Source organism: Argentina anserina, chromosome 4 (genome assembly GCF_933775445.1).
Source record: "Argentina anserina chromosome 4, drPotAnse1.1, whole genome shotgun sequence".
Lineage (NCBI taxonomy): Eukaryota > Viridiplantae > Streptophyta > Magnoliopsida > Rosales > Rosaceae > Argentina > Argentina anserina.
The window spans coordinates 26470046-26491878 of NC_065875.1; the positions used below are offsets into that span (position 1 = coordinate 26470046).

The 21833-nt window shown below is 38.8% G+C and overlaps 5 protein-coding genes across 6 annotated transcripts; 3 read left to right on the forward strand and 2 right to left on the reverse strand.

Moving 5' to 3' along the window:
* The first annotated feature begins 783 nt into the window (after positions 1-783).
* On the forward strand, positions 784-3617 carry LOC126792649 (probable receptor-like protein kinase At5g18500). 2 transcript variants are annotated; one of them, XM_050519097.1, is made up of 8 exons: positions 784-1721; positions 1810-1854; positions 1980-2102; positions 2184-2294; positions 2486-2710; positions 2786-2901; positions 2993-3253; positions 3342-3617. In XM_050519097.1, exons 1-8 carry the CDS (start codon positions 1031-1033, stop codon positions 3567-3569), a joined length of 1800 nt encoding a protein of 599 aa, XP_050375054.1. In that variant the 5' UTR covers positions 784-1030; the 3' UTR covers positions 3570-3617. The 2 variants fall into 2 exon arrangements, with proteins under 2 accessions (XP_050375054.1, XP_050375055.1); XM_050519098.1 differs by having other exon boundaries at positions 784-1712.
* A 417-nt stretch (positions 3618-4034) lies between these two features.
* On the reverse strand, positions 4035-6228 carry LOC126792648 (U-box domain-containing protein 19-like). The gene has a single exon (XM_050519096.1). It carries the CDS (start codon positions 6204-6206, stop codon positions 4161-4163), a length of 2046 nt encoding a protein of 681 aa, XP_050375053.1. The 5' UTR covers positions 6207-6228; the 3' UTR covers positions 4035-4160.
* Positions 6229-10483: 4255 nt separating this feature from the next.
* On the forward strand, positions 10484-12124 carry LOC126790304 (probable xyloglucan endotransglucosylase/hydrolase protein 33). The gene is made up of 4 exons (XM_050516495.1): positions 10484-10819; positions 10927-11027; positions 11157-11365; positions 11447-12124. Exons 1-4 carry the CDS (start codon positions 10588-10590, stop codon positions 11829-11831), a joined length of 927 nt encoding a protein of 308 aa, XP_050372452.1. The 5' UTR covers positions 10484-10587; the 3' UTR covers positions 11832-12124.
* Positions 12125-12231: 107 nt separating this feature from the next.
* On the reverse strand, positions 12232-16147 carry LOC126790303 (aldehyde dehydrogenase family 2 member B7, mitochondrial-like). Its single transcript, XM_050516494.1, has 11 exons — positions 15980-16147; positions 15186-15323; positions 14897-15039; positions 14631-14784; positions 14319-14548; positions 14097-14186; positions 13418-13591; positions 13176-13313; positions 12888-13025; positions 12736-12797; positions 12232-12659 (listed from the first exon to the last, which is right to left on the reverse strand). The coding sequence occupies exons 1-11, from the start codon at positions 16044-16046 to the stop codon at positions 12386-12388; spliced, it is 1608 nt and encodes a 535-aa protein (XP_050372451.1). The 5' UTR covers positions 16047-16147; the 3' UTR covers positions 12232-12385.
* A 2361-nt stretch (positions 16148-18508) lies between these two features.
* LOC126792501 (dynamin-related protein 4C-like) lies at positions 18509-20566 on the forward strand. The gene has a single exon (XM_050518913.1). It carries the CDS (start codon positions 18509-18511, stop codon positions 20564-20566), a length of 2058 nt encoding a protein of 685 aa, XP_050374870.1.
* Positions 20567-21833: the final 1267 nt, after the last annotated feature.

Consider the following 21833-nt stretch of genomic DNA (forward strand, 5'->3'; position numbering starts at 1 on the left):
CCGAATTGGGACAAAAACACCCAGGAAACATTAGTCTAGGAGACAGATTCTAACTGTTTTTTCTGTTTTAAGGCTAAACTGTTCCATTTATGTCTTTGTTCAAACCCCAATTCTTGGTATTTAGGCAGTTTCCTCACTTGTAATAGCCAACATTTGGAAGGGGTATCATCATCTTTGGCCCTTTGGAAGTTTTGGTAGTTGTAATCAAGCGTCATAGCAGATACAGAAGCAGACCAACATAATCCGGTTTCACAAGATATATAGTATATTTGGAAATGAGATTTCTACAAAGTTTAGTGTTTTAGGGTGAAAAAAATGATATCATTGTCAGTAATAGTGTTAAGAAAGTGATCATATAGCAGCATCAAGGGCCATGATCCAATACAATTATCAAAAGCTGTTTGCCCCTAATTATCTGATTGCAAGGTTAAGTAATATACCAGCATGTCAGTATTTTTATCATACTTGCTCGTCTCTACCTTTAACTTCACAATCATTTTGATATTTCAAGACTTGGCATTACCTGTTTAAAAATTCATGAAAATGTTCTATAAGGAGGCCATTGGTTCTTAAATAATAGTTTTATGTCGACTATGACTGAAAATGGCCTGCATTATAAACTCTGATTGCATAGAACAGCTATATGACCTCACTAGCTTCTCTCTTCTACAGCCATTTGCCTTGTACACATAACAGATTCCAACTTCCAAATAACTCCAAATCTCTTCTCTAATGGCATCTCAACTGCTTATATTAAACTTAATAAATTATACGTCACAGCCGTCTATAGTCCAGAAAATTTATCTCCTTGATTTATATGCCTATGATCCCTATACCATTTTCCTTCTGTAAAGCTTCCAGAGGTCCTCAGGACCTGGTTTGAGATTTTGAGCATCTATCTTTTCTTTACAGAAGCACATAGTTTCACAGAGAAGGCGTTGTTAGATAGACTTCTTGGCTGGTTGAAGGAGGACATAATCAGTGGTATTTACTTTTGCACTCTTGACTTGTATCAGCTAAGATAACTACCATGGCTAAACTCATCTCGATTTTGCTTAGTTATAGTCAAATGAAGTATAGCCAAGTACCAACCCTTTTGATACTAGTCTTTGTGTTCCTCACTGCCTTGGATTCTGTTATCTCACAATCCCCTAGTGCACTATGTGTACTTGATATTCACCAATCTTCATCTTGGAGTAGCTCAATTTGTGAAGCAGGCAATTGGGGAGGGTTTGTAAGTGATTGTAATTGTGGAGCAGTTTTTGATGACTACCTATCTGCCTTGGGACATAGGGCAAATCACACTGCAAGACAGCTCTTCTTAAATTCAACAGGGCAAGAAAATTGCTTAGAGGGGATGAAGAGTAACAAAAGTGATGTTTTCAGTTGTGGAATTCAGAAGCTAACAAGTGGAAGTGGAGGATGTTCTGACTATACTAAACTAGATGTTGTTCATAACCTAGGTAGCACATTGCAAGGTTTAGATGAAGACTGTCGATATCTGGGCACATCCGGTATATCTGATCAGGCTTGCAGTGCCTGTTTGCAAAGGTGGGAAGAGAGTATTGCATCATCAGATAGTAGGGAGTCATCAAAACTTGAAGCCAATATATGTGGTTTTGCAGTTTTGGTGTCTTTAACAAGCAACAGAATTCATGATACAAATTGGGTTCAAGCAGTTTATCATTGCCTTGGAAATCAGATATTTTCAGGTTCCATATGTATGCACCTGTCAATCTTACTCTAAATATGACATGTTGATTTATATGACTTACTGCAGCTGAAAGTTTGCATTTTTGCCCATTACAGATCATCGGCATAAAGGATTGAGCAGTTTTTCAAAATGGAGCACAGGTAATATATATTATATAGATACAGCAATGGATATCATATGTCGACTTCAAAATTGTAAAAAGTTTTTAGCAGTTTTGTATCTTGGTAGTCTCAAATAATTTTTTGAGATCGACTGTTACTGTTAGGTCTATGGATTCTATCTGGTGGTCTAGCAGGAATAACTGTAATATTACTTATTGCTATGTGGACCTTATGCAAGAAAAAGAAGCCAGATATATTTTCAGCTGCAAAAGATGAAAAACAAGATGGTATGTTACTCCAGAAATTCATATTTTCCTTGAAACCTAGCAATACCGGAAAGTTGTTAACCTTGTTGTTTGAATGCGCAGCACCAGATGATTCACTGACTCAAGAATCCAGCCTTAAAATATCAGCCAAGCACATTTATGCAGCAACCGGCAATTTAAATGCATCGAACTACATTGGCCAAGGTGGAGCTGGTAAGAACCTTTTTGATTCAATGTTTAAACTTTCTTATTTGGATATTCGGATTAGAGTAGAAGAGAACTCACCAAGAATTGAGCTTTTTAGGCCATCAAACACATTTACAGTGAAATTAAAAATGACAAAAGAGAAGTTGGAATTAGGATCACAAAACTGATGCCACTCTGAATCTCTGATGATATTCCAGGAAAAGTTTACAAAGGTGTACTCTTAAATGGGCTTGAAGTTGCAGTCAAGCACATTATTAACGATGGATATGTATCCATCGAGACATTTGTAAGAGAAGTGACAAGCCTTTCACATGTTAGACATCCCAACCTTGTAGCATTACTTGGCCATTGCAAGGATACAGAAGAATGTTTCCTGGTGTATGAACTGTGCCACAATGGGAACCTTTCGGAGTGGCTATTTGGTGTGTTTCCGTTTCCATTTCCATTCTTGAAGCACTTTCTCTACTGTTTTATAGCCAACTGAAAGATGAATGCAGGTAAAGAGAGAAGTCTACCATGGATTCAGAGACTTGAGATTGCAATCGACAGTGCAAGAGGTCTTTGGTTTCTCCATACTTTTCCGGAAGGCTGCATCGTTCATCGTGATGTCAAGGTAAGTCTATCCTATATATTTGCCTCATTTTCTGCTCCTCTATATTCTCATTTCTTCAAGCAATTTTTCTTGTCACATTTCTTATTTGCAGCCAACAAACATACTCATCACTGCCAGCTTTCAAGCCAAATTGTCTGACTTTGGGCTATCTAAAGTTATGGACATGGGTCAGTCCTACGTGAGCTCAGAAGTGAGAGGGACATTTGGTTATGTCGATCCAGAATACCGACAGAATCACCATGTAAATGCTTCAGGAGATGTTTACAGTTTCGGCATAGTTCTTCTACAACTTATCTCAGGGCGCAGGGTTATCAATATGAATTCCAACACACCAATGTCTCTAAATAAGATGGTAAGGAAGTTGTTACCTTCCACATTTCTAAAAATCCGGCTATTTCAAGTCACTGATTCCTCTTCTGTTCCATGTCTTTGCTCTTCAGGCAAGAGGTCTCACAAAAGGCGGTGATGTCATGGAGTTTGCTGATCCCAAACTTAACGGGGAGTACTCAGTAGTAGCCTTTGAGCTTATATTCAAACTTGCTTTGTCATGTACAGGACTCAAGCAACAAAGACCACGCATGGGTGAGGTGGTATCGAGACTAGAAAAGGCATTACATATCTCAACTCAAATGGAGTCATTTTCGCGTGCTGCACCAATCACGACTTGAAATCAAAGAAAAAGCCTAGCAGGTTAGAAAGCACCATCTCCTGACTTGAAAAGCTGAAGAAATCTTGTGAGTTGTGAGGTAGTTATTGCATATTGAAACAACCCAGTATGTTTTTAAGGGAAAATTCTAGTATACATCAATGTATGCTATACATCCCACATCCGACGGTTGATATTGTTTTATGAGTGGAGTTAAAAAAATAATATATGTTATCAACCGTTGAATGTGAGATGTATAACATACATTGATGTATACTAGATTAACCCGTTTTTAAGTACTAGAAAGGTTTCATTTTGTTCATTCATGTAGAAAAGAATCATTACAGTTTATTACAATCCTTCTGTACAAAGCTTCTTTCAAAAAAGCAGAAGCTGTCATACAGTTATTAGCTCTTAAAAAAGTACAAAGCTTCTTTCAAAAAAGCAGAAGCTGTCATACAGTTATTAGCTCTTAAAAAAGCATACAGTTATTAGCTCTTAAAAAAAACCGAGCCAATAATGAATCAAACACACTATATGCATATCTACAATGACCTGAATTTACAGGCCTGCAAAGAATCAATGTGTCAAGTACACCCATAAAAATGTTGGGCTACCTAACGTGAACAAAGCGCTCCTGTGGAAGAACCCGGTTGACTGGACCAGAAGATCTTGTTTCCTGAAATTCATGGAGGGCCTTGATCAGAGCACTGGCCCTTTTGCTTGCTCTAGATGTGCCTTCACTAAGTTGGGAATACAAACATCCCATAAGAGAAGGGCTCTTAACTAGAAGAGCAACCACATTGTGGCCACCATTTGCAGTAAGCGCAAGCAACAAAGACACGCAGAACTCCTTTGCAGCCCTTGAAGTCGAAGAATTCAGAATCCCCACAATCAAATCCAGTGCCTTGCAACGCGAAATTGCAACAGCTCCCTCGGGTTTCTCAGCCAGAGTTGCGAGAATCGCTAGTGAATCTGTCACTAGAACTTCACTGTCGAAAGATGCTAGTATCTCAAACAGCAAAGGAACCACCCCAGCTGCTAGCACCCTTCTATGATTTGCAGGGTGTGTGAGCAGCCCGAAAATAGCAACCAATGCATTCTTCTTGCCACGGTCAGAACCGTTCCTGATCAGCTCCCTCAATGCCGGTATGGCCCTCGGGTTTTCTCCGATCAATATCCGGTACTCCTCAACCGAAGCAAGATAAAACAACGTCCCAGCAGCATGCTGGCAAGCCTCTACTTTGAGACCCTCCTTCAAAACACCCACAACCAAATCCACACCCCCACTTTCGACAATCGCAGCTTTCCCTTTCGAATGCTTCGACAGATTCAACAACCCTGCAACTGCATTCTCTTGACTCTCCATATCTTCCAACAGCTTCAACAAATGCGGCACCACACCAGCTTCCACCAAACAAGACCTATTAAAAATGCTCGTTTTCGAAACAAGCCGAATCTCATAAGCAGCCTTGTTCCTCTCTCCCACTGTCCCACCAGCAGCTCTCTCACTGAGAAATCCCGCCGCCATTTTCATCGCCTCCTCAGCTCCCAAGCTGCCTGCAACTATAGTCCTCCCAATGTCGCGACTCCGACGACGACCGGAATCACCAAATGATATCCCATTCTCAGAGCAGTACTGCTGTATCAACCTCTTCAGAGCCAAATTAGGCACCACCCCCATGCTCTTCAGCCTCTCCCCTGTTTTCGGACAAATGGGCTTCCCAGCTCTGAACCACTTCATAATGGAGCTCCGATCGTAGGTATGACCCGTCCCCACCGTCACCGGATCCGTCATTATCTCCAGCGATATCGGGCACCGGAAATCCTCCACATTCAAAAAACTCACAACCGCGCTGCTGCTTTTGGACTCGGGTCGCAATCCGGGTAACCCGTCCACAGTCTCGAACATCACACACCGGCAATAGCACAGCAACCCGGTCAGGCTGCTCAGCATTCTCACCTCTCTCTTTCCCTCTCTAACATTCTCAAACCCTATTTCAGATTCCAGAAATCTCACCTCCTTCTCGCACCTGCTCCATCTTCTATAGCCAACGTGATCCAGCACCCGCTTCAGCTCACTCCTATCCGGGTCGACCCGCTTCTCGAACCCGACCAAAACGCTCTTAATAACCTCCACCGCTCGTTTGTCGTCCCGGTCCACTTCAAACCTGAAACTCCTTGTTTGTCTCATCACCAATCCGACCTGCTCCTTCGCCTCATCCGCCACGTGGATGTTATCCAGAGGCAGGACATCGAGAGCCGTCGATATGGCCCGAATCAAGACCCGGAACTGATCCGCGACCCGCTCCGAGTTCATCAGCATCCATACCCTGGCGTCGTCCCGGGTACAGTCCTCCAGCAAGTACTGGAACTTCTGGAGAGCCAAATGGAGCTCCGAGAAGCTCAAAATGGTCGAGTCCGGAAGACCCGACGACCCGTCCCGGATTTCTTCGAGGAAAACCCGAACCACTCCGATCTGGCGGATCGCTTCCAGTGCGTTGCGCTTGTTGCTGGCATTGAATTTCGATTTGTAGGAGCAGATGTTGTGGCTGAGAGCGATGAGTGAGATCAGAAGCGTCTCCGGAGCTATGTTCTCGCAGGGATGAACCGCCGGGTAGGTTAGGATCCGACGACCCGAATTTAATCTCTGGATCATTTGAAAGATTTGGATGAAGGAAAAAGTTTGGTTTGTTCGTTTGTGTTAATAGATTTCGTCTCCCAGCTGAATGTATATATAGGCGATTAAGTCGGGGACACGTGGTGGAGATACGTTGGGACAGATGGGGAGTTACTATTGGGTCATGGAGGGTGTGCGGGATATAAGGTATGGACGTAAGGGTTTTGCTAATGAGGGAGGGACACGTGGTGGAAGGAACACGAGGGCATGGGAAATGCGGCTTTCGTAGGTTTGAAGAATAGGGCAATGAGGGGGAGACACGTAGCGCTGGGATTATGGGCTGGGCTCGTGCCGGTAAGAAGTAGGAAGTGTGGAGGTAGCCGACACTGAACGTGGAATTATTAGAGGAAAGTCGTGGGAATTTAATTATTTTTGAGCAATTATTATTTAATTTTGTTTTTGAAAGTCAAATTATTCATGAGATTTGAATGAAGTATTATTTTCGTTGTTCTATTAGATTATGTAGAAGGAAGGTTACACGAGCATCAACGTATCCTTCCTTTGAGGTCAATGCTTATGAAGTAATGGAGAATAATAATGTACCAATGTGTGACTTAGACTAAATAATGGAATTCAACCATTTCGCAACATTGTACTCGAACAACCATCTTCAAAGTCATTCAATGATCCGAAAATATTCGATAGGCTTGAGCAGTTAAGTGTGATTGACATCAGATCAATGAGTAAAATATTCATAAGTTTTTTTATATTTTCTCGAAAGTTTTTATTTTTTGATATATATCTATCTGTTACATATTAATTATTATTTAATATCAATTTTTGAAAATTTCCAAAATTTCTTGATGTTTTCATAATATCGCCACATGTCAAGTTAATTTCAAATAATGTAAAAAAATTAGTGGTTAGGAGAATCGAACCTTCGATACATCTTTTTATAAGCACAAAGTTATAGTCAACTATATTTTACCAACTTATTGTTATATATAGCTCTTTTATTATATATTGCTTATCATGTCTCAACATTCACCTAAAATTGAAATAAAACGAACTAGTTGTTAAGAGAAATCAAACCCTTTTGGTCTAACAGGAAACAATGATGGACCTTACTCTTATGTGGAAAATTCAACATGTTTTATCCACCATATTTATTCTTTAATGAGATGCAATTAAGTAAAAACATGTGAACATAATATGATGCACAATCTTCCCAACGCTATGATTATGGTCAAAGTCGATAAACGCTTGATCCGAATGGGAACTACTAGTACAGTAGTACCACAACCCACAGTCAATCACCCACGACCTTTATGGTTGACATATAAGTCAGTATATGTAAAATTATAAATGGACAATATCATTTAATGAATATTATTCACAATATACTCAGGGTTTTACTCAAGGACATAATGAATATAGTGAAAATTTTGCACCTCATAGATCATTTATGTAGTTATAAACCACTCATGAAATTTCATATTTAATGTATCATACGTAAATAAGGCGTGATGACCTAGTCTCATTTTGGGTGTATATATATACATATATATATATATATATTAAGTAGATTTTTAATAATGTTAGATGATTATTTCACCTTAAATTACTATAACTCACTATAAACTAATAGTTATATAATAATTTCTTATGACATATAGTAGATAACGATCGAAAAAACATTTCTCAAAGTTTCATTCATAACTTCCATGTTTTTATATAAATTATTAATTTACTTAATTATTTTTTAAATAAAAAATTTTCCAAAATTTCCATCGAAAATTTTAATTTTCAGATCCTCGATATTTCTATTATCGCCGAAATTTTAGTCCTTACATCACATAGTATGATATATTTTCCGGTAGGGATATAAACGTCAAACTAATTCACCACTTTATTCTTTAACAATAACATCATTTCGTTGACCGAGATTTGTGTAGAAAATTGAGTAGTTAGTTATGCATTAGTTGATGGCGCGTGATATAATAATTGAAATCTACATGTACTCCTATTATTATTTCGAAGGGCTAACATCTGTTTAGTCCATATATTATAGAGTTTTGATCTGTTTAGTCTATGTTATTCTAAATTAATTGAAAGATCCTTAAAGTTACGATTGTTAATCCAAAGAGTCAATTCCATCAACATCTCTATTAGTGTGATGATGTGTAGCTATAAATTCTCCAACTGACTAAAACACCCATGTTCGTTACTTGATTTTTCTACCTTTCTTTCTTTTCTTGAAATTTATTCAATTTTCTTCTAATTCTACTTTCTTCAACTACCCTCAACCATAGCTCATCTACAAGCTGAACCCAGGTTACCCAACTATCTTAAACTAGACGCAAACCTTCGGTCCCAAATTCCCAATACTCCTTCCCACAATCATAAAACTCAAACTCTAACCAGATGCAAGATCCCAATCAATTTGAACATAGATCCACATAGCTTACTGGCGAGGCCTCTCAACTGGGCAACCACCATAGCGTAGCGAAAGCAACACCGTCCTTGGCTCTCTCATGTTCTTCACGACAGCAACAACATCATTTCAGAACCCACAAAATCTAATCTTTACCAAATTTCAATCATTTTGCTGACGCAAAAGCGCTTCTTTGGAAGCACTTTGGATCATAAAATTCCAAGCTTTGGTGGGTTTAATTAGATTTGGAGACTTTCAAATGCTCTGCTTCTGTTGCCGGCTGGATTTGGGTTTGTTCGGAACATGCTGACGGCGAGTGGGGGAGGGTCGAAGAATATTGGTGGGGTATCTCTGGATGTATCGGAGAATCTGTCGGAAGCTATTACTTTGCAGCTGCCACGATGAATGAGGTGGCGATTGTAGTGGCGATTTCTTGGTTATCGGTGAAGGGCTTGCAGTATTTGATTGATTATGGTCGTAGTTCATACTACTGCTAGACTGAGCTAATATTGAACAAGGGTTTTTTTGGTCAGTTGGAGAGCTCATAACTGCCGCATCATCATACTAACTGAGATATTAACGGAATTGACTTTTCGGATTAACAATGGTAACTTTAAGGATATTAATCTCAAAATTGAAATATCAGGACTAAACAGACAACGCCATAGTATATGGACTATACAACTGTTAGCTCTATTTCAGAACATTCTCTCATCGACGGACCAGCAAAGTCACCCCTATTAAGAATATTGAATCTTCCAAACAATAAGGTAAAAAGAATACCGGGTCTTTGGTTTGGCCTGCTCACTTTAGATGGGCTTATAGTTACGCCTCACTCTACAATAAGTGGGCTCGAAGTCAGTTATGGTTGACCCTGAAGGGATTAGATGAGCCTCTTGTATGATGCTAGGCCCAAATTGAGAAAAGCCGGTTTTATATGAAGAAATAAGATTCTGAGAATGGCATATTTGACCATGTGTGGCAAGTAGGAAATCAGACTGATTGGCATCTTCTTCATTTCTTGTTCCTAGCAGCCTCCCAAGTTCAACAGCATTTGGCACAAAGTGATCTTGTTCCTACCCATCACAGTATGTAACAGCCTGGCTTAGATTTGCAGGAATATTAATCAATTATAGCATCACATCAATCAAACCTGAAATTTTTGTCGAATAAATTGTGACTTCCCCAGACCACAACTTGTTGGCCCTTTTATATATGTCACAACATGTTAACCATCCTAACATGCACCATTGCAGCTATCTCAGCCAGCTACAACACTTCTGGCAAATCTGATCAGTTGCCAATGGATTCTGGTCTCATTGTACTTTGGCAAAGCTCGAATTCGTGTACATTCATCCACAAATTACACGTATTAGATGAACTAGAATTAATTTTGAGCTTGCGGTAACCAATTTTTTTGCGTTTTTCATTAGTTTGTTATACATTGTAAACATTTTCTAACAACATAAGTTTCAGGAGTGAAAAGATTGTCACATATTATATCGTGCTCTTTGAGCAAAGTGATTGTCACATATTGTATCGTACAAGTAGCGTGTAGGGTTTTAGCTTTAGAGTGGTTAATTGAACTAAAATTCCTTCTGGTTTCAAGGACCACAGCTAGAATCGATTCAATCGAATGGTGCACTGATCAAAATGATATTCTGATAGGAAACTAAACCATCAACATTTAAGTAAAACAGTGTCCAAATCATGCATAACCTGGACTTTTCTGCATCCCTCAAAGTTGAGCCAAACCTCTCAAAATCTCTCTGCATGATGAGCTTACTATCTTGAGCCTTGCAAAATTTAAAACTCTTAATAAAAGAGGTTTTTGATAGGGAATATATAGAGCCAGCCAGCTAATATACAACTAAGCAAGATTATGAATAATGATTATGAAGTATGAACCTCCCCAAAATCTCACAATAAATACCAACAACTTGAAGCATTTTTTTTTTATCTCAGCCATATTCTAATACATTTATCATGGCATTTCTGCAAGCAAAATCAGTCTTTTTGTGTCTTCTGGTTTCATGTATGAGTTCGGTTTCGGCCTCTACACGCAACAGACGATACACAAGTCCAAGCGTGCCGAAGCTTACTGATGTTTTTCCTCATGTCTCGATTAGTAATGTGTTTTCGAAAGCTTTTGGAGGGTCGAATGTTCAGGTGACTGGTAATGGATCCATGGCCACTCTTGTTCTTGACAAAACCTCAGGTGAATTTACTTAATAGAAGTCATAGAACACTGATGACTGTAACTCATAGAGTTTCTAAATAAGTTCACATATAATCTTCAGTTCTTTGTTTTGGTTCAATTTGCAGGTTCTGGTTTGGCATCAGTAAACAAATATCACTATGGATTCTTCAGTGCTGCTATCAAGCTGCCTCCTGGAGACTCTTCTGGAGTTGTGGTAGCTTTCTATGTAAGTATATTATGCATATCGTTATACTATTTTCGATTATTGTATATGCATGCCTAATTTAAATTACGTAGGGGTCTCATTCACTGAAATCATTTTGATAATTAATGCATGTTTTTTCTTTGTTTTCAGTTATCTAATGCAGATGTCTTCCCCCACAATCATGATGAAATAGACATAGAGCTATTAGGCCATGACAAAAGAAATGAATGGGTCATTCAAACAAATGTGTACGCAAATGGGAGTGTCAGCACAGGAAGAGAGGAGAAATTTTACCTATGGTTTGATCCAACAACACAGCACCATCAGTACACCATCATCTGGAACAACCATCACACAGTGTAAGAAAAAAAATTGAAATACATCATGTATCAGTTGGACTAATCAGAATTACTGAATTGTAAAAGTTCTGAAAATTTCAGGTTTCTAGTGGACAACATACCAGTGAGAGAGTTTGAGCATAAGAGCACATTCTACCCATCAAAACCGATGTCAGTTTACGCAACAATATGGGATGGATCAGAGTGGGCAACACATGGAGGAAAGTACCCAGTTAACTACAAGAATGCACCATTTACAGTTTCATTTGCAGAAATGGAGATAAGTGGTTGCATATCCAATCCCAGTGCTTCTGCTCCTTCATGTTCTAAGACCCCTTCAAGTTTGGACCCAGTTGAAGGACCAGAGTTTGTGAAGTTGAGTAACCAACAAGCCGGTGCTATGGATTGGGCAAGAAGGAAGCTAATGTTTTACTCTTATTGTAAAGATACATCTAGGTTTAAGGTTATGCCTCCAGAGTGCAGATAGTTCTGCAACCTCATTATATGTATAAGCTCATCTAGAACAAAATTAATTCAAACATCCACATACAATTTCATACTCAAACATTCAACATGTTCATCTGGTAGCTTAGGAATCATGTTCATCTGCACTTGATGTTCATTTGGGCCCATATCAGAGGTTGGGGAAACATAATGAGATTGCAGTGGGCCAGTAGATAGCCCAGAAGATTCACTTTTTTCATCATCCTCAGATCTGCCATGTTCCCCTTTGTGTTAATAACTTTATTACAACTCTCATTAAGGTCTCATCCATCAAATCCAAGTAATAGCAGTTATTAGCCTGTTAAATCATGTACCTAATATTGACATTTATGCATCAGCACAGAGAATCATTAGGTTAAATCATAAATAAATGGACCAAATCACAGGACTAATCCACCACAACATTGATTGGACATTAATAAATTGAGCTAGTTCATTACAGAGGAGCAATATTGCCATCATCATCACCATAAAAAATCAAGCCTCGGTTCTCTACTTGTCTATTTATTTTTGACAATTTGGAAAGCTTTTCGGGGATTATAGCCATGCCGGATTTTTGAGGGGTGTGACCACAGCCTTGACTTGCAAGTAATTCTTAAGGCCGTATATACCCTTTTCTCTACCATTTCCACTCATCTTGTACCCTCCAAAAGGAATCGAAGCATCAAACACATCAAAGCAGTTGATCCATACGCTACCTACTCGCAATGCACGCGTCAATGTGTTTGCAGTGTCTATGTTCTGTGTGAATACCCCTGCAGCAAGGCCATAGCGAGAATTGTTTGCCCTCTTTATCACCTCATCAAGTTCCCTGCAATGAGCCATAATGTTAGTTGTAGTATTGATGTTCAACTACGGAGAGAAGATCCCAAATAATTATTGCTTACTTGTATTTCAAGACGGTCTGCACTGGGCCAAAGATCTCATCCTTTGCTATCTGCATGTCATCCTAATCCAAGAGAAAATTATGTTTAGATCAACCATATCCAAAGCTAAAATTCTTGGTGAATATGATTATGAGGTGCAGTGTAAATTGTACCTTCACATTTGAGAATACAGTGGGCTTAATATAGTAACCTTTTGAGCCAAATTGTTCTCCTCCTGTTTCCAGTGTCGCTCCACCTTTAATACCATAATCTATGTACTTCAGGATCTTCTCAAATTGGTCTGAATCAATCTGATTAACATGATACGACTCAAATCAGTATATCATAAATGTCTTTTGATGCGACACATGTTGATTCACAAGAAAACGTGTATGTTTTAGTTCAAAGCTTATACACATAGATTGAGCAACAGAACAGTTGCCTGATAGCCACAAATTTACCTGAGGACCTTGCTCAATGCCCCCCTTAAATGGATCACCCACTACGCGATTCGCGGCACGCGCCTTTGCTTTCTCTACAAACTCATCATATACACGTTCATGTACAAAAGTTCGAGAACCAGCACAGCAGCATTGACCCTACAAACAGAGATGTTATATGAATCATATGATTTTTCATTCTTTCACATATGAACATATGCATTTCAATCTTCCGGAGAACTAACTACAATGCTTGGACATACCTGATTGAAAAATAGAGCAAAATGTGCCAACTCAACGGCCTTGTCTACATCAGCATCCTCACATACAATAAATGGAGATTTCCCACCAAGCTCCAGAGTTACTGTTTTAAGATTGCTTTTAGCTGCCAGTTCAAGTACAATTTTACCAGTATCAGTTGATCCAGTAAAAGCGACCTGCAAACAAACCACCAATACACTTAGCGGAGGAAGCAGGAGCTAGTTGTTCTTCTATAATTTGATGACACACTGATTCAAACATCTAATTCATAATATGTAAGTTGATTCGGTCCAGACTAAAAGATGAGACTCCAAATAAGATATGATTTATATAAACCATTCAGTCCTTGTTTTCTGCCATTTTTTACTGCCTGCTAAAGCTCAAGGATCCCCAAACATTCTTAACGCTGGTAACTAGAACCAACCTTGTTGTCTGAGAATAATATATACTTGATTAAAAAAGAACCTCAACATAATCAACTATGATCAGTTCATTACTTTAAAGTGATCAATTTTTGCCTCATCAATCTCAAACACCCTCAAACAACATAGTTCTTAAGTATTAACTTATAACCATGACTCATGAGTTTAGAGAGGTTGTTACGCCTGAGAAACAAGATATAATTGCAGATAACAAATAACTGCAAAATTCATGATTACTTATTGTCGGTTCATAATTCACCTTATCAATGTCCATATGACTAGCAATTGCGGCACCTGCAGTTGGACCAAAACCAGAAACTATATTCAGAGCACCTGCAGGCAGTCCAGCCTGTAACAAGTAAAAGTGAAGTTATTCAACATGAACCTAGTAAATGAAACCCACATTGATACATAATCAGTAGTAAACGATGATCTAATTGTAAAGGTTGAGACAAGAAAAGTTTGATTCATTAATGAGTACCTCATGCAGCAGATGTGCTGCATAGAGAGCAGACAATGGTGTTTGCTCTGCTGTTTTCAGAACCAGAGTGTTACCACATGCTAGAGCAGGTGCAACCTTCCAAGCAAACATGAGAAGAGGGAAGTTCCATGGAATAATCTGACCAGCAACACCGATAGGTTCATGCAAGGTTTGGACATGATATGGTCCATCAGCTGGAATGGTGAGACCATGAATCTTATCCGCATAACCTGAGGGACATCTAACAGATTAGATCATAACTTAAGGTAAAAAAAAGCATAACATGCAGTTGGTTGTAGAAGATAGCCGTACCAGCATAGTAACGAAAGAAACGTGCGAGCATTGGTACTTCAATTTTAGCACTTTGCTCAAATGGCTTCCCATTATCCCAAGTCTCAAGTGCTGCTATTTCGTCATTATGTTTCTCAATCAAATCAGCAAAGCGGAAAAGGACCCTAGATCTTTCCTGTGGAGAGGGTGATTTGCAAGGAAAAATTAGGTAAAGCACTGGAATGGAAACCTGTCACATTCCATACTAGCACAAATCCGATAGTAAGTAAAACAAGGGGATTTGTTACATAAGCTGTCATCTTTGGCCATGGTCCTTCATCAAATGCTTTTCTAGCAGCAGCAACTGCACGATTTACATCTTCAGCGTCGCCTTCAGCAACATGAGCAATCACATCCCCAGTCCGAGGGTCCAGTGTGGGAAATGTTTTTCCTGATACCAGACCAGGCATCACAAGTTCAGAATCAGAACTAAAACCAGATTGAATTTAAACAACACATATCTCAAAGCATCTAAATTGCTTACAAGGCAGATTACAGGAGCAACTATGTTCCCATTAATGAATAAGAAAAACTCACCTGATGCTGCATCGACAAACTGCCCATTGATCAAGAGCTTAGTGTGCTCTACTTTAACAGGAGGAGTGATTGGGTCCTCAACGGCAGCAGCAGCAGTACTATATTTACCAATTCCTCTACTCACAGAAGAAGACCTCCCTAACAAAAGTAGTATCCACCAGTGAGACACATATAGAATCATAAATGTCAATAAAAATCACAACAAGAATAAATAAATTAGGAATGTTGATGTTCAATAAATTTGCACGAGTGACGACCCTTTTTAATATTTCCTTTAAATCTCCTAATAATAATAGAATTAAGAGAATGTGCAGAAAGAGAGTCAAACATTTCTGCCTTGAATTTGCTTGGCTATAAAACATACATTAGCAGGGACCCTCAAGATGTGAAATCAATCATGTCCGTTCAAACTAAGTCACTTTCAAAATCTCAGAGATAAGAAAAGTAGGTCATACGGAGCCGTGAAAGACTGTAGTGGTGCGATCGATCTGCTCGCCCAGGAACAAGAGAAACAAACAAAAACATTCATGTCTATCCCTAAAAAAAATCCTACTGCAGATCCTTGTTTTCCCAAATAAAGAAGCTTTTGATTGTTGGAAATGAAAGGATCATACTGGAATTTAAATCAGAGTCGAAAACACAAGAAAAGATCAATCTTTAACCTCCATTTTTCTGATCACTAAAACGCAGGTGACCTTTAAAGTTTAAACCACAATGATCCATCCAAAACATAAACAAAGACAGAACAGAATCAAAAATGAGTTTAAAGAACTGGCATATGATCATGTACGTACCTTTAGAAAAGGAAGAAGCAGAAGTGAATGAGCGAGACAAAAGAGACGAGACCCGCCGAGCTGCCATGATCAATGATCTCTAGTCTCTCTAGCTTCTAAAAAAACTATGAGAAATTGTGTGTGTGTGTGTTTATATAAGTTGGTACCTTGTTAACCAATGGCTTTATATATGTATAGCAAACGTGTTCATGACTTCTGAATTATTGCCTTATTTTTGGTTTCGTGATGACATGGGGATAAGGATGATATTGTCAAAGAAAACAGTAAAATCATGATCGACCCACCCACCTCCCAACTTGCTTCCTCAAAAAGGAAATAGATCAATACAATCACACACATAAATTACTTCTGTATATTGCAAAAATGATAAGAGATAAAAGTCAGAATTGCTCGGCTTAAGGTCAGATAAGTTGGAGGTTTATATAAATGGATAAAGAAGAGATTAATTCGAAAATGATAATTCTATATTCTTATTATATTGGTAAAGAAGGCTCCTTCCAGAAATATAGCATTTACAAATATAGAACTTTCATTATCCTAATTGATTACGTTATGGTGCCATAAGATAATGTCATTATTAAGTTACGTCGTGGTCGCCATATACGACTGTTATTTTTCGAGATTTAAACTATTGATTTTTTTCTTCCAACCCTGAAGAATTGAAGATATATACAGTAGCTGAAGATATGCAGACAGGCGGATCACTCTAGCTCACATTTCAAAACCTCTTGTTCCATAAGTTTACGGTAATTTGATTACTCAACCAAAGGGCTTAGGCCTTTGGGCCTGAGCTTGATCTTGGGTTGGAATGGCTTTAGCTTAGTTTAAAACCGATTTCATGTTTATGAGGTGAGTTCTATAATTACTTGGACCACAATTGCGTGTATTGACATGTGAAAGTATAGAGACTAGATCGCATAACTAGATAGGCATTTAGTGAGTCTTAGTCTTCACAAATTCGTTTTAGCACTAAATAAAGAGCAAAAAAAAAAGAGTTTATCTAATCTAATGGGAGCTTATTTCGTGCTCCACCGGAGTATGGACACCATCGCAAAGTTAATTTTTTACTTGACATGTGGCGTCTACGTTCAACATTAAATAAATGTTTTATTTCCTTTTTCATTCTACCCTCTTGACCTCTTCCATCTATCCTCTTATTTTAAGTAATTGAACCCAGATGAAAATCTATCTATAAAATTTCACGAGGTCATAGGTTCCAAACATGATATAGAATGCTTCGGCTTGGAACTTAAAATTCCAAAGAAATTGAAGGTTCCTTCTGAAGGCGAAATCCCTAAGTTTACTAAATCGAAACTTGTTTGTGGCATATGCAAAAAGCTGAATCAGCCTAAAAATGGAACCTGGGTTCCGTGATGGTTGCGGGTATGGGTTCATGCAGAACACCAATGACCCATTTACATTTTGTCACAAGGCACGGCCTTTAAAATGCAATCGTATTAATGTAGTTATGCACTATCTCCATTGAAACGGCTAAAAAAGAAGACCTCCCTAATACTTATGAGCATGATTGGATCAATATTGCTGATCGAGTAATTAGTCTGCTGAATGCTGAAGATTACTGACTATATTTCTCTCCTAAACACTACTGGATATCAGTGGTGAACAAAAAAAAGTCTAGACTACCCTGGTACACTAGAAAACCGTGGGAATTTTGAAGGAGTCCTTTAAACGGCAGTTTGTAATGATGAGTAGCCATAGGGTCTCTCTCTTCATCTGAAATTAAATTGATTCTAGCGTGCAGAGAAAAGGGAGCTCAAAAAATAGTATTGGTAATTCCAAAAGACTTGTTACAACTGACCTAACTCCTGTTACTGCTATTGGAATTCCAAAAGCCTGAAAAGCGTGGTCATATGAAGAAGAAAAAACTGAAAAAGTATCATCGGATGTTGTAGCTTTTAATCTTGGCCGGGAACCATCGGCCATTTATCTGTTTTTATTTCCAAAATTTGACTTATAAAGTTAGAACTTTAAAGTCCAGAGAATGAATGAAGAATGAATTAAGAAGATGGTAGATATCAGCATATAAAAATATGTATCTAGTTTCATGTAACATCTCCAGTAGATCAAATCCTTAGTTCTCTTAATAAATGAAAAAAAAATTCGTCCAACAATTTGATAAAAGATGAGGACAGTTTAGTGGGAGACTGGGAGAGTAGCAATAGCCTAGAGGGTCTCTGCTAATCTTAATTCCCATTTACTCTAGCATGCACAAACTTGAATATTCCAAGAGAGATTATTATTGGAAATCCAAAAGTTTGGTATTAGCAGGTGAAATATATCGAGAAAGCATCATCGAGTGTTGTGATCGATTTCTATCGACAGGCATGATAATGAATTAATGATCCTTCATTTACTTCAGTTTTATTTGACGAGTTGTTTTAGTTTAATTTGAAGCTCAAAGGGTTCATAAACTGGTTATAAATAGCGAGTTTCATGTGTATTCTTTAGCTTGTGTGTCTTCCTTCTCCAATATTCAATTTCTCAATCTGTTTTCCGATTCACTTAGAAATGGCAGGAGGAGCAAAGCAGCACACTGCTTCTAAAAGCAGGAAAAACAAATCAATCCCAAACGTACTAGGAAACGCATCCCAAGAGTTAGTGGAAGTCCAAGATGTAGTACCTCTCTCAATCGAAGCACCGATTGTGTCGTCTTACAACGTCAGAATCCGTCCTCTGCTTGATGCAGTGGACAAGCTCCGGAATCTCATGGTTATGGATGAAGGCATTCAGCTACCAACAATCGTAGTCGTCGGAGATCAGTCATCGGGAAAGTCAAGCGTCCTTGAATCTCTAGCCGGCATCAGCCTCCCACGAGGCCAAGGAATCTGCACCAGGGTGCCACTCATTATGAGGCTGCAGCACCATGCTAGTGTGGAGCCGGAGCTGTCTTTGGAGTACAATGGCAGAGTGGACCGCACCGATGAAGACAACATATGTGAAGACATTGTGAAGGCAACTAATGATATAGCTGGAGGTGGTAAGGGAATTAGCAATGCCCCATTGACATTGCTAGTGAAGAAGAACGGAGTACCGGATTTAACAATGGTGGATCTTCCTGGAATCACTAGAGTTCCCGTTCATGGCCAGCCTGAGAATATCTATGACCAGATAAGAGACATGATTATGGAGTATATCAAGCCGGAAGAGAGCATTATTCTGAATGTTCTGTCTGCAAGTGTTGATTTTACCACTTGTGAATCAATTAGGATGTCGCAGAGCGTGGATAAGACTGGCGAAAGGACTCTTGCTGTGGTTACTAAGGTTGATAAGGCACCGGAGGGGCTATTGGAGAAGGTTACAGCTGATGATGTCAACATTGGACTTGGCTATGTTTGTGTAAGGAACAGAATTGGAGATGAGACATATGAGGAGGCAAGCGCTATTGCTCACCAGCTGTTTGAAACGCATCCTCTTCTTTCCAAGATTGACAAATCTATTGTTGGCATTCCAGTTTTGGCTCAAAAGCTGGTGCAGATTCAAGCAACCAGTATAGCAAGGAACTTGCCGGAGATTGTTAAGAAGATCAATGACAGACTCAGTGCTTGTCTGTCTGAGCTGAACAAAATGCCAAAAAATCTCTCATCTGTTGCAGAAGCAATGACAGCTTTTATGCAGATCATTGGATGTGCCAAGGAGTCACTCAGGAAAATCTTTATGCGAGGCGAATTTGATGAGTATCTTGATGATAAAAGAATGCACTGCACGGCTCGTTTGGTGGAGATGCTCAATCAATACTCTGATGATCTTTACGAGTGTGTGGAGAGTGACCCCAAGATAAACTTTTTGATGGCTGAGATAAAGGTTCTGGAAGAAGCCAAAGGTATTGCTCTTCCCAATTTTTTTCCTCGAAATGCTTTTCTCATTCTCTTGCAATCAAAAGTGAAGGAGATTTCAAGCATTCCTATTGGATTTGTTGATCAAGTCTGGAGTTACATTGAGGATGTGGTAATATCAGTCTTGATGAAACACTCGGAGAACTATTACCAGCTTCAGTTGTCTGCCAGAAGAGCTGGTCATAGTCTGATGGCTAAGATGAAGGATAGGTCCATTAGGTGGATGATGGAGATTGTTGAAATGGAGAAGCTTACTGACTATACATGTGTTCCTGAATATGTTGCTGAAAGGAATAAGTTGATGGCTCAACAGGAAGCATTTATGAATGGGGTTCTGCATGATGAGAATCGACCTTCTACCATAGCTATAGAGGGTATTGGGGAGGTCGAGGTAGAAGTCCTTAGGCATCACCCTCATGTTCTTGCACAGGCTTTCGACCTGAAGATGAGGATGACTGCTTATTGGAAAGTTGTGCTGAGGAGGTTTGTCGATTGTATGGCGCTGCATTTGCAGTTATCTGTTTCAAATCTGGTAAACAAAGAGATGGAAGTTGAGTTTGTTAATGAGTTGATGGGGCCTTGTGGTGGTGGTGGTGGAATTGAGAGGATGCTTGAGGAGTCACCGGCTGTGGCTGTTAAGCGTGAGAAGCTGAACAAGAGTATCAAGAAACTGAGGGACTCTAAGGAGGTTGTGGCCAATATCATGGATGGCATTGTTACATATGGTGATTAATTGCACTTTTCTGCAGTTTGGGGTTTGTGCTTGAAGAAGACCTGTTTTGCATTTCAGTTATGTTATTTTTTTTTGCTGCTGTTCTGGTTATGTTCGTAGGGATTTCCTCTATGTACTTTTGATTTCCTTCTGTGTTTCAATGTTAAAATGTCATGAATATTCAGTTTACCGAATTGCTAATTTCTTGACCTGTTCTTTAATTTCAACCAGACATTGATTCCAATACTCTCTATCCCTAAGATGCCTCTGATCAAACCATGAATTAAACATCACTAATATTTAATATAATTCAATCAAACGCAGATCGATGACAAGCTTATGTGCAATGTAATATATCCATAATATTTCAGAACAACATTTGATTGATGCTGTTAACATATAGCAATGCATCATCGATGCTTAACAAGTAGGGATCCTGTAGTCCTATTAATTGTGTATGTTATGTCCGAAACTATAATCAGTCATATTTGCCTGAGGAATTATGTATTTTTTTTTTCCTTTATTGTAAGTTGTTAACACCAATCTAGTGAAACTTTCTTCAGTATTAGTTAGTTTTATGGTCGAAAGTAATTGTCATCTTGTACTGGTATGATTTTCAATGTGGTGCTACAATCAAAAGACTGGTATTTCAATCCTGAAGAAGTTGCATACTACAGTGAGTTACTAACCATTAAAATAAGACATGAGTAATATGGAACGTATAATACAAGCTGCAGCAGCCATGTTATAAGTTTCTCAGTCTCTCTTCATCTGAAACCAAGTGATTTTTGCATGTCCACGATTTTCGGAACTGTAGAAGCTAGGCAAATGGGCATCATCATCATCATCATCGTGTTCAGAATCATCATATCGTTGTGTTCATAATCGTACACCCAAAGTTCACATCAAATTCATTATTCGTGCATGGCTGGTCATCATTGTTTGGTCATGACTAATGGAGAAGTTCCCAAACATGTAACAAAAGTTGGTCATTTGGGCATCATTGCTGTCTTGTTACATATCTTACGATGAAAGCAATTCAGCCACAAGTGATCATGACCAAACAATTTGGTCACACACACACACACCCATCATTCCCCCACTTAGGTCGATCAAGCTATCATGGAAAGAAAATTCTGCCACTTGCTTCCTTAAGTCCTCGAGTTTCCAATACATGCATGATTCACTTATAAGGAACGAAGAATTGTAGTACGTACATCCAAATCAATGTGGAATTTGACCCATTAAACTTGTTTTTTGAATGATGATGAATCTCAATAAGAAATGC